This window comes from Cupressus sempervirens, chromosome 7 (assembly GCF_028749045.1).
Source record: "Cupressus sempervirens isolate cs-2001-9-10 chromosome 7, ASM2874904v1, whole genome shotgun sequence".
Lineage (NCBI taxonomy): Eukaryota > Viridiplantae > Streptophyta > Pinopsida > Cupressales > Cupressaceae > Cupressus > Cupressus sempervirens.
Genome location: NC_143124.1, coordinates 571,928,652 through 571,942,272, shown reverse-complemented (window position 1 = coordinate 571,942,272; position 13,621 = coordinate 571,928,652). Strand labels below are relative to the sequence as shown.

Below are 13,621 nucleotides of genomic sequence, written 5' to 3'. Positions count from 1 at the left end.
TTGTTACAAGGGTAACAATTACGACTAAATACGGAGGTTGTTCTCTATAAAATAGGATTACTAAATCCTATATATATGTAAAACTTACTGAATGAATGGAGAGGAACACAACATTATTTGTATTCAATTCTTGCAGCACATTATGTCTTGACTCCCTACCCGTATCTCTTATATTCCGTATGCAGCTGAATTTGTATAATCCATTCCCAGAAACAGTATTACTTATACCTTCAATATGATCTAAAACTCTAATAGAAACCTCCCAAAAAAAACTTAAGAAAAAAAAAGTGGGCATCTTCGGGAATGTCCACTATATAATAATTTTGCATATAGAAGTAAAACTTGCCTTAGTGTCTTTGTTTATCAAAATATTGCCAGGATGCGGATCTGCATGGAAGAATCCACTCTTCAATATCATTTGCCCATAAGCAGTAGTTATGTCTTTCAAAATACTCCTGCATGCACAAAACTTCAATTGATTTTAGAGAAAGGATTCACTGAGGAAAATATATATATCTATATCATTGATTTTCACCTAATGTCTTAAGTGCTCAGGAAAATATTACCTGCTTAGGATTTGTGATAACTGTTAGGCAGCTCGAGATATATTATCTTTAAGGATATTGATTAGAATTTAGAGGATATCATACAAATAACTAGAGCGAATCTTGTGTCGATTCTGATTCTGAGTGATCAAATAAGAAATTCTAACAGCTACGCAAGATAACATCAAAATCAAAATAAATATGCTGATTAATGTTGTTATATTTAGTCGTAATAGTCTGAAGTAATTATCCTAAGACCATGTTAGAATGAATGAAAGCCATCTAAAAGGCTGTACTTTCCTTTGACAAAGCACTATCTGATATTAAAATAAGGATACAGCCCAAATTAAAATTTATATAAAATCCGTTTTATACATAGCTTTTCAAGGACATGTATAGCCAGCATCTCTCACAATTGCTATTCTAGAAGATTACAACATTCAGTACAAGATATTCTGATAGGCATCAAAAATCTTATGATTGAAGAAATATCAGCCAAATTGAAGACCATTAAAATTATCAAATTTCAAATTAAGCAAGTGGGAAAGATTTATATTCAGAAGTAAATCTCAGTTTAACATAATATGAACATGTGCACAAAGCAAAAAGGAATACTGTAGACAAATACATGCAAAGCTGCTAATGGGGACTGTAGTTGCTTGTATAAAGGGAAAAAGTCACAACAAAATAACACTTAAGAATTTCAGCATTCCTCAAAGAGAAACACAACCAAACAAAAAAAATTGTATGCCTTTGTGCAAATTTATGTGAATTCAAAACAACATAGGAATTAAAACCCATAAGGTTTAATGTTTTAACCATGGCTGAAAAACTCGCCAAAACCAAAACCCATCAAGGACTGGAAAAATTTTGGGAAAAATTCAGCAAAAAACTTAGGAACTTAAAATATTGCTTAAATTTAATTAAAAATGCATTTTTTTGCAAAATTCAATGAGAAGATTCATCCAATAACTCAATAAATGAGAACACAAATAGAAAGATGCTGAGTCAAGATATATTTAAATGCAAAATGGGTACAAAATCTCATTCTCACAAGGAATGCTGATGGTTGGAAGCAAAATAGCAAATTGTTTCTGTAAAACTAAAATTAAATACATCATAAACATTTACATCTTTCTGGCTGTACTAAAAACTAAGGGAGAGGTACAACTTAAGGGTCTAGTCCTAGATGCCTACACCAATCATGACCATGTTTTTGTGGAAATCATGATCGGGTTTTTTGTGAAGCCTAACACGACTCGGAGGTTAATTTTTCCCCACTTTTATTGGGGGCAGCACCCCCAAGATGGGGTCAATTGGAAACACCCCGTGCGGGACCTAAGGGCGTAGAGAGTTATTTTTCCCTTTCTCAGAAAAACAAGAGTGAAGAAATCAAAAATAAAATTGACTAGGGCCATTTTTTGCCTTAAAACACTAATCTGGATTGTGGCCAAGTTTTAATATAAAATTTGGCAAATTTTTTGTGCAAGTAAAAGTCACAAAAACTTGCGAGACCCAAAAACTTGGCAAGTTTTTGCAACTCTGCAAGTTTGCCATCTATGGTTTTGACAATATGCTCTAAAATTATTTACCACAATTTTGAAACAAGATTAGAAAATACTAATAATATGAGGCATGCATGAGGATACTATGAATGGAAGCAAAGGAGCAAATCAGAAGAATGGGGCAAACATGGATGGTAAACACCAGGGAATTAGGGTAGATCAATCAGAAAGGTTTTTTTTAAAACTATTAGAAGTTGATGGCAATTTACCCATTGGGCATTTATGATCTTCAGATTGCAGAGATGAAAGAATCTTCACGTTTGTTTAGAAGACACTAATATCGTACCCCAAGCTAAAAATTATCAAAGTCATGCTATTCGGTGTAAATTCACGATGGATTGGTCAATGGAAACAATTTTAAGAAGAATATCATGAATGGAGGGTTCGACAAAAACTAGCATTTAAGAGTTATAAACAAAGGCATCTTTCTAATAAATTTCAAATATCCTAAAAATGGCAAGATTTGAACAATACACATTTGTTCCTTAAAAATTCAAGGTTATTCTAAACCATGCATTTCTTATATAATCCGTGAATTAGTTAATTGCTCTACTCCTGGTATGAGTAAGAATGTAGGGATTACTATAAGCGAAAAAAAGAAGGCCCAAGAAAATAGAAATGATGGGTGAAGTAACTAGTACAACTAAACCTACTTCAAAAGATACCTCGAATAAGAATACAAACTTGTGTGTAAGATGGACCTGTCAAGACATGTGTAAAGAAATTAGAACCAAGACCTCAATATGGACATGATTTCAACACCAAGATTACAAAAACTTATCATTCAGATGTTACAAATGCCATGAGAGGGTACATATAGGAAGGAATTCCTCTGAGTGCATAGCTAGTAGGAAATATAAGGGCATCCAAATGAGTAACTTATACAAATTAGGACCATTGGAAGCATATGGCAGTGAAATTTAGGGATGTGAAAGATGAGGAAGTAGATAAGATAATTTATTTATATCCAACTAAAGAAAAACAAAGGGTGTAAGGGACTGAGAGTTACAACCAAGAGACAACAAACCAAAGGGAACACCAAATGATGCCCAAGGAAAAGAAATCAAACAAGAAACAAAAAGGAAAAACAACTACGAACACCATCGGGTAGTCGAACATCAAGGAAGGTAGGGGCCACCAACTAAGACCCCCTAGCCACAGGGAAGTGCCCATGCACAGAAGGGTACCTACTAGGACGAGGGGGAGTGGTTCGGGGCTATCTCTGAGAACAAGAAGTAAAAGAGGGTTGTCACCAAGGAGTATAGTAACTATGAGATCTCACGATCCTTGTATGAATCGAAGTCAAAGGATCTAGTGAAAGCTTAGTGTCTCTGGGAGAAATGACTGATGTGAAGGAGGATGTGATAAGCCGAACATGCCCAGGTCTCAGGGGAGACTAAAGCTGTAATGAGTGATCCAAAGATTATTGACCTCGAGGAGGTAGAGTGTCAAATACTGATGGTTCGTGTATTTGAAAAGGGAAGCAAGGGACCGACAATCTGTAAACAAACAATAGAACCCCCCATGGATCTCATAGTAAGCGGGTTAGTGGAATAGGAAGTGTCAGTCAGTCTCCATAACCCCTTTATCTATCTAGTGGTCGGTCTAGATGCAAAGACAATTGGAGCCCACTCTAAAGGAGCCCAAAGGTATAGGCAAGGCATGAGTCCAGCATTGCCTAACATAAGAGGAGAAAACGATGATCTTGACTTGAATATCAATGTAGTGCTCAACACAAAAGGCCATTTTAGGAAAGAGCCCCCACTGCAAGGTCAGTCCAATTCATGTAAATGTACCTCATGTAGATCTCCATCCTCACATGCACGTTCAACTCTGACTAGGTAAGGAGGAGATGATTAGGGGCATCTAGCAAGTACTAGAGGGGATATAAACGATCAATATCGATGTCCACCATACCAAGAATAGTTGAGGCCTGCGCATACCAACAGCGGGCTTGACCAACGGGGTCAGTTGCAACAATCGCCTCTGAGGAGCAGTAGACCAAGGAGGAATATCTGTGGCAGTCCCTGGCAAATTCAGCAAAGCCTTGAAGACAATGAAGAGTCAAGTTAAAGATGGTACAGAGTTTGAGAGGGTGAGCCCCGAACTCAACCAAAATGATACTAGTAGTTGTAGATTGGTGGCATCCGATAATACACTAAAGGAGAAGCGTCTGAACTTGCTCAACATAAGCCCAATCAGAGGCCAAGAGGGAGGGACGCCAAACCACAAAGCCATAAAGGACCATAAGCCTAATCAAAGAATCCATAAGAGACAACTTGAACATGGTGTCCTAGAAGTGATATCGGAATAACTATCTCTCAAGTAGAGCGAGAGAATGAAGGCCCTTGTTCACTCGTGGCAGCATGGCTGGTCTGATAGCGAAATAGGGTAAGAGAATCTAATGCCCAAATAGGTTTAAGTAGATGAGATCTTGATCTCAAACCCCTCAAAGAAGTGCAAATGAGAACTCCTTAAACAGTTGAAGACCATGATAGGTTTTATCCAAGTTAACAGTGAGTTGTCTCGAGTCGTAGAAGGAAGCCACCATCAAGGAGGCACTGAAGGCCCTCAAAGAGGAGGCTAGGAGAACCAAATCATCAACATAAAGGATTGAGATCAAAACCTAGTATAAGTAGCAATCATCCACAGGTAGTAAAAAGTCCTAGAGGAAAGTCTCAACCTCATCAATGTAGATACCGAAAAGGGTAGGAGAGAGCGGACAACCCTGCTTCACCCCAATGATACTGTGGATGGGGTTAGAAAGACCCTAAGGAATCTCAAACCTACCCACCACACAATATCAATCAGTCAATATATAGTCAATAGTAATATTAGTCCATCCCACAAATATCATTACTTGTAAACAATAAATATTAAAATAAGTAACCATGTCTTTACAAATTAATAGGATTTAATTATGGCATAGCCATTTAGTAACATCCACTTAATACATTAGTCAATCTTTTTAAGACTTCAGCATAAATAAATAAACAAACAATGGAATCAATTATTATGCAACCAATAAATACTAGTCAACATTCTAAATAATAAATAAATAAATCCCTCCAAGGATCTGTATCAAATCTGACTAGACTCCTCATGACAATGGGCCACACCCTATCATTTACAGCAACTCTTATTACATAATGTTCTTCCATTATTAAGGGTGATTATATATAAAAAGGAAGATGTTATCACCATTTACAGTATGGCGAATTGATTCAGCACAGAGCAGAAGAAATAATATGGGAGGATAAATAATACAAGAGAGTACGAGGAACTGAATCCCCGTCTAAAACCATAAAACAAGAAATAGAAAGGAAAGTAAGAGAATCTGCCCTGTACGACAAGGAATCTGCCAGGTATGAACAAGAGGGAAATAGATCTTTATAGTGTAAAGTCAGCGAGCTACCATTCAAGGAAGAATGTGAGTGGGCTGACATATTTATGATGAGAATTAAAGGTATTGGGTACCAACATAAGGTATGAGATATATTATTTAAGTTGTCTTATATTTTTTATAGCTTAATAGACACAAGATATTATGAACACATGCATGCACGCACACATATATGGAAATTCGTAAGAAGAATATTTTAATTCAAAGAATGATATTTAATAACTTGAAATTATATCAAATATGAAGAATGAATTGATGTATTGCAAGATATCAATATAGTTCTATATGGATTTAAGTAGTTGATTAAAACTTCCATGGTGCCAATGTAGAGTCCACAATCATCTCTATATGAATGGCTATGTGCCAGTGTAGAGAGCAAGGTAGCCTCTATATGAATGGTTAGATGGAACCTCATAGCGCTAGTGCAAGAGGTGAGTGCAATCCTTGTATGAATGGCTATTGTGCTAGTGTGAGAGATTAGTACAACCCTATAAGAATGGCTAGATGATTAATAAATGGTATTCTGATATTGCCAATGCAGGAGGTTAGATCCTTGTATGAATGACTATCGTGCTAGTGGGAGAGATCAATAAACCCTATATGAATGGCTAGATCAGAATTAGATAATGGCCGGAATATTCTAATGAATCAACGTATGCATATGTGATTAGCCTTGGATAGAGGATGTCTTGTCCAAGAACATTAATGGGTGCACTCCAAAGATGACGATAGAAAAACTAAGGGTTAGGAAACCCGATCTAGAGACATCTTTAAAGCTGGGGTTAAGTTAGAGGTAGAATAGTATGTTTAGACTTGTTATTGTTGAATTTTGACATTTATTTTGCAGGCATTACTTGTCCCAAATTAACTCTAATAGATGGGGGCATCTCAGTAAACCTTCACCGAATGGTTCCTAGCCTCCTCACTAATAGCATGGAGAGTGAGAATGTGGTCCACAGTCTAGAAGTTTCTCGTCAAACCTATCTAACCTCTCGCACGACAATGTCATCTGCCAAGCTCTCTGGAAAGGATAGCATGCAAGACGTTAGCATAGAGCTTGGCAAAGGTATGTCCGACCATAGTTACTGGGATCAAAAGCCGGCCTAGTTTTGTGTATCGAATGGATAATGTGTCATGAGTTAGAAGGGGGAAACCCATGTACACCACTCTATTAAAGAGCAGAGTGAAAAATGAACCAAAGACCGAAATGCCTAGCTTGAAGAGTTATGCCTGAAACCCTTCCTTGTAATAACCCCAATTGGTTATGTCCTTGTCTTACTCCAATTTTCCTAACTATTCAATTGTTTGACACTTCGTCAAACATTTTGCCAGCGAACTCTGATATTTTTTTTGATAGGTAAACATTTTATATAGTATTGAGTTAAAACAATGATTCTTACAATAGTTTGTCAAAGTATAAAGACGACACTATAACAGCCCTCAAATTAACCCCCATTAACAACAAAAAGTTAATGCATCATAATTAAAAAAGGCATTAACACCTTCAAACCACACTTGACCCATTGCATTGAACAACAAAAAACTGGAAGAGTCACTGTACATGTTGTAAACTACCCTGTCGATTCCATTAAACCCTTAAACTAGTTTGCAACTTCCTCCTTGGTGAAGTTTGGGATGGAGCGATCGTCCTCCACTGAGCATCATTGTCTGCTAGAGCCACTCTATTCCACCTCCCCCATGAGTGACACATCAACCCACATCCCAGCTCTTTTCGACACCCTAGCTACCTTTGTCTTGCTTTACCCAACTGGTAACGCAGCGGTTCACCAGGTGGCTTCACACTCTTGCGTGGAGTTGTTTTCATGGAACCCTACTTCCCTTCCTCCAAAACCCAAATCTTTGCCTACCAAAAATCAAATAGTTTCTGCCATCCTTCAGTCGCTTTTGGCACGTGCACCTCGCAAGGATTTGCAAACGACCACACCACCAGAGGCTGTAACGAAGAGTCTCCTCCAATCTGTCTCCTAGAATCCTACCCCATATCCAACCCTTTCACCAGCTCGGCCCTATCAATGATATCATCAATTCCCAAAAGCCACTCTGTGTTGATGCACCCAGCTATGACCCATCGAATCTCCACTTTTGACTCACCAACAAGCAAAGCTAGAGCGACGAAGAGAGAGATTTTGTCCAAATTGATCCTCCTTCGCCAGTATGAATCCAAGTACTCCAGGCCGAAAATCTCCATAACACAGCTTATGAAATCTTGATCCTCAATGAGGAAGATGTTCTTCAAGCGTCGCACCGTAATTTTGCCTTCATAAGCCTGTGTTTGATTATTTGACTCCAAGGTGAAATTGGCCTCCATTTCAGAAACTTTGTTCAAATGCATGCGAAAATGAGGCCCTTCTCCTACTTAAAAAATCTCCCATAAAGGATCTAGAAGCACACATTCCAAAATCCTCCTACTTGTGGATCCCTGTCATGCATATGGGAGCGCTTGTTCATAAGTGTCCTTGATCAGGGGGCTAATAATTATAAATCACCCCTACAAAAGGAGGCAGGTAGATAAGACACCACTAAGTTACACCATCTTCACTCAAAATTGAGAAGACCAATGTCTTAAAAAAATTCATTTTGTTTCCCAAAGGGGGCATTCGCTCCTAGGTTGGCCAATTTGTTAGCCACCACATTTACTTCTTTATAACATGGAAAACTCTGTAATCCTCAAACTCTACCAAAAGGCTCTTAATCTAGTTAATGTGCTTGTCCAAATGTCAAGACTCCAATTTGCCTTTTTTGATCCCATTGATGATAATCTTTGATTCTCCTTCCAAGTGCAATCGCCTGATACCCAGCTTAACTCCTAACAAAATTGCTTCTTTTGCTGCTTCACATTTTGCCATGTTATTAGTCCTATCCCTTAGTCTTTTTGCAACAAAGACCACAGAGTTGCCTTCATGATCTCGTGCAATACATCCGCATCCAGATATGCCCGGGTTACCTCGGGCAAACCCATCAAAATTAATTTTGATCCAGCCTTTCTCTGATGGTTGCCTAAAACATCTTTCCCTCCTTTGTCGAGGATTAACCCTTTAAGTCCCATTAACAGGCCAACCAGTGAACTCTGATATTTCTTGTGATAAAGCCTATGGTTCTACAATTACCTATAACCATACATCAAAATTTTGTTGAGAAGATAACTCTACTTCTCACGAGAAGTTTTGGAGAACAAGAAAAACTTGTAGCTTTCCCGTGAGACGTTGATGTAAAGAAGTCTCAAATTCTCGGCGAGAACTTGCATATTTCTTCCAAAAAGTTGTATACATCTCCCTATAACTTGGAAAAATCTCACGGATTGCATTAATAAAATTGGGACCCCTAGCGAGTTACCATTTAGTGGTCAATTTTACAAATTGCAGCCTTTGGAGGAGAGGCGAAGGGTTTTGGGGGAGAGAAATAGCCATTGGCAACCTTATAGATTGCTTGCAAGTGGAATTGAAGTGGATTCCAAGAGATTTTTTAAGCGAATTCGGATTCAAAGGAGGGAGGTTTTGCACCCGGATTGGATGACATTCAGGAAGAAAGCAATGAAAGTGAGGACATTGTGAGTGAGGATACGGATGATGAGTCGTCATTGCCAATGCCAACACCACCTACATCCAAGGTGGATATCGAGTCACAGCCACAACCACAGTGCATTGTTCGGGCTAGAACCCTTTCCACTCCCATAGTTTTTACTAGAGCTAGTGGGAAGGGGAAGAGCAAGATGTAGTTTAGTTTCATATTGTGCTTGACATTTGTATTTTCTTATCTTTGTACAAAGAATTTTTGCTATTTTTAGTTTGCTTCAAAGTTCATAGTCTTTGACTATGGCTACCAGCCATCGGCATTCCACATGAGGATGCAAAGCCATAGTCATCGGCATTCCACATGAGGATGCAATTTTGTTACATATTGCATTTATATATATCTAGATCAGCTTGTTTGGTTTGTTTACTCATTTATTGACTCATTAAATGTATCTCCTTACTGAATTTTGCAAATAAATGCATTTCCAAGTCAATTTAAATTATATTTAACACTCCCAATATTTTCCCAAGAAGCTACCGATTTATCTCCGATATTTGTTGAGATTTTTTTTGGCCTTGTCAATGAGTAGCAGAGAACAAGACTTTGAACTATGGCAATAACAATGTTGTGGCAAAAAGATTTTGCATAGAGCTATTAAAAAATTATGGCCAACAAAAAAAGTTGACCTCCGTATTATTTTTTCGGGTATTTTTTTGGGGGAATGGGTTTGTTGAGGAACATAAATTACTTCACTTGGTATTTTGATGTAACTGCCAATGCATAATACTAGTCTTTGTACTAATTACCAACATTACAAACCTACCAAACTTTTCCATCTTGAGGCCAAGTATTGATTTAATGATTTGCAACAACAATTGGACTTTTTAGTTTAATGATATTTCTTTGCATGAAATCATTTTTTAAAATGTGAACACAATAAGTTTTTAATACAATTTGAAGAAAAAATTGTGAGGGTAATGATGTAATTTCCTTGGTTAGCAAGCTAGTTCAATTCATACAGATATAATGCAGATTTTAAACACATACTTTGATTGAACAAAAGAGGGATAGTTAGTTGAGTGTTTCTACATTACGCCCTTGGCTCACCTTACAAAACCAAGGTTGTAAGTAACTAGTGATTTTTTATTTTTTTTTGATGTAAGTGCTATCATTATGGGGACAGCAGGCCTTTATTAAAATTTAATATTAATAAAATGTGAGGAGCTACATGTAAGGTGATGAAATGGAGCAGAGCTACAACATCTCATCCATGATATCTTCTTCTTACAATAAAAAATGAAGATATATGATCTAAATAGAGGCCTAGACAAAATGAACAACATATTATCCTTAATGTCTTCCTCTTACATTCATAATGAAAAAGATAGAAGTTAAAAATCTAAAGAAACATTACAAGGCTAGCTAATACATGTGACACAATTTTCAAAACTAAAAGTGTAGACTACAAGGAGCTAGAAATCTTAAAATGTCGCACAGGCAATGAAAATTTTGAGAGAGGAATTTACCCCAAGAGGATAAATTTTGAGACGAGTTTTATGCCATTTTTTAACTTTTTCCAAGCTTTCTTGATAAAAGCCTCTTGTGATGCAAGTACGCATTGTTGTTTTCATTGTCCTCTTCGACCTCCTTGTCCTCTTCTGTTTCTTTTGAGGATTCCTCATCTTTGAAGGTTTGTTCATCTGTGAGTGGATAGTAAGTATCCGGATCAAAATATAGCCTTAGCAATTTGTTGATTGTGCCAGGCGCAAGCTCAAGCACGTCTGCAACAACATATCTAATAACCAATTTCACAAATCCATTCATCAGTTCTACACACTCTTCCCTAGAACCAAGTATGTCCACCAGTCGGGTTAATAGAATTTTCCATCGCACCAATGATAGTTGAGAGTGAGCAAGGCCTCTATCTTGCTTCATATATTTCTTTAGTTGTGGTAAAGAGATCCATGATCTGATGGACAAATGCTTCATCACATTTCATACAGCTAAGGCCAATGAAAGGAGCCATGTTTGCTTATTGTAGAAATGTCAAGTCTGAATAAATAAAGGGCGATGTTCTACAAAGATCTATTGAGACCAAAAATATCTGTGTATCATGGAGTTGAATATGTTAGATTTACTGTCAATTCATCTGCAAAGAAATCATGGTATTTTGTCAATCATGTGTTTGTCATCCGAAGAAATATCGCCAACTCAAACTCACTCATACCAACTTAGTCTCGCCCAAGTCTATGAGTTTGCAATGGCAGTAAAAAGATTAGTCAGTGCCAATTCTAGAAATATGTGAAGAATCTTTGGCAATTATCTGTAGAATATCAATAATGTTTGAAGATTGATTGGAGATGATAGTTTTATCTTTATCTAATATGACCCCTAGATTCGCTAGTGCATCAATCACTCGATTGCCTTCACTTAGAGTATGTTGTCACTTGAATTGATGCGATTGGCTTAGTAGATAATTGATCCTAGGGATCCATCAAGGGTGATTTCAGTTATGGAATTTTGAATGTGTAATGCCTTGGATGACAATTTGTGACTCCCCTTCTATGATTACATTCATATGTTTGTTTTCTATGAAATGCGATAGACCCTCTTCTAGCACACGTATTTCAGCTCCATTATTTGTGATGTAACCTATACCTCCAAATGCCCCTAAGATGAATTCACCTCTGTCATTTCTTATGATGGCTTTGAATCCTACTTTCCCTGGGTTTCCTTTGCCTTCTCCATCGAAGTCTAGTTTAACCAAAGAGGGGGGGAGTGGCAAAGAAAATTTTCTCTTTTTTTGCTTTTGCTTTGAGGAAGGAAGTAGCTTGATTATTGAATGTACATCTTATTTCCATTTTCTTGTCCCATTCATTATGATATTTGATCGTTGAATTTGTTAACCTATTCATTTCTTCTTCTATTGCCAATTTGATCTTGGTGATGAGGTCATATGTCATTAGGTATTCTTCTTTAAAGATTCTTCTATTCCTTTCTTTCCATACGTGCCAAGTGACTGTTGAGGGTTCTACTAGTCAAAGAAGTCCCCATTTACTTTTAAATTTAATCAAGCTAGGCCAAAAGAAATTCCAAAAGTCTTTCATAACCAATCCCAACATATGCATGCAAACAGACAATGCAGCAATAGCTCACTTGGGGTCTTCTCATTTTGTTTGCACATGATACACAAATTGGGTTCTATTACACCGATGGACTTCAACCTATTTCCTGTTACGATTCTTTCATGAAGTGCAATACTAGGCAATGTTCCTGCTTTAGCGAGAATATTTTTATTCCAACAGAGTTGATTGGACCAAGCAGGATTGTGAATCTGTTGTCTTTGAACTTCATACCCAAGTCTAGTGATGTATGAGAAGAGAGACACCTAAGGGCTACCTAGACATGGACTTAGACCAATTTTACATCAAACATAAACGAAGCTAGGACCTTAAAAGGGTTGGAGTGGAAGTCTTGCAACAGCTAGCTCTGACTGGAGACTTAGGCGAGCAAATGCCTAAGCAAGGACCTAGCATCTCTGGTTTCGCATAGTCGGAACAACAACCTCAGAACAAATGACTAAACTAAGCACACTGTTGTCCTGCATTTTGTCACCACAAAATGCAGATAATAGCACAAAACTTTTTCAAGCTAGTTTCGTGTTTCTCTAAGCTTGAATTTGATATTCAATTTCTTAGTGTTGATCAATCCATTCATTTCAATTCGAATATCAAATTTTTTTTTTTGAAGGCCTTCGTCAAGTCGTGTTTGTTTTTCTTTCTGTCGAGCCTTTGCTTGATTTTTAAAGCCTTCACAGTCCGTTCTTTGCTTTTGAGTTTGCATTTTTGCTTGTTTTTGGTCCTTTGGATTTGCTCATGTCCTGTCTTTCGTTTTCCCCTTTGATTCACTCTAACCTAGAGGTCGATCAGAGTTGTCAGTCAAGAGATATGGTCATTTTAGTGCCTCAAAAGTGGACATTTTAGGTGCAATAGCACGAATTTAAAAAATAATGTTATATTTTCATTTTGACATTCACTTTTTTAAAAATATAACATTTACTCACTTTTGTTATGTTTTGAAGTTACTTTTCATTTAAATTTATAACTTAAAGTGACTATAGTGCACTTTATGTTATAATTTTAAATTGAGTTACTTTTTAATTTTTCACTTAAAGTGACTATAGAACTATATAGTTACTTTTAAAAATTTTGATTTTTAAATCAAATACTTATATAAATGTCACTTTAACTTAATGTTTATGACTCATATTGATTAATATAATGCATAAATGTTATTTTTGACCCATATTGTTGACATTTTTATGAAAATAAGTGAAATGCATAACTTAAAAACCTTAAAGTGGACATTTTATGTGCATATGCATGTAAAAAATTATGAAAAGTCATACTAATGCATATAAAAACTCATTTTGAGGACCTTTTTCATGTCATTACATCAAACGCTTGTAAAAGTGGACCTTTTTGATGCAATGACATGAAAAGTTGAATTTTTATGCTTGCGCATCAAAAAGGTGAAACATTTTAAAATATGTAAGTGACTCCAAAAAGTGAGAT

At 36.7% G+C, this 13,621-nt stretch overlaps 1 protein-coding gene across 4 annotated transcripts in view; it reads right to left on the bottom strand.

Moving 5' to 3' along the window:
* LOC149548037 (uncharacterized) overlaps positions 1–13,621 on the bottom strand; it is a 284,910-nt gene that overhangs the window by 100,540 nt on the left and 170,749 nt on the right. For all 4 annotated transcript variants that reach the window (XM_089792058.1, XM_089792059.1, XM_089792061.1 and 1 more), the window contains one exon: positions 347–455. In XM_089792058.1, the coding sequence (XP_089648184.1) occupies positions 347–455 (109 nt within the window). The remainder of the gene's footprint in view (positions 1–346; positions 456–13,621) is intronic.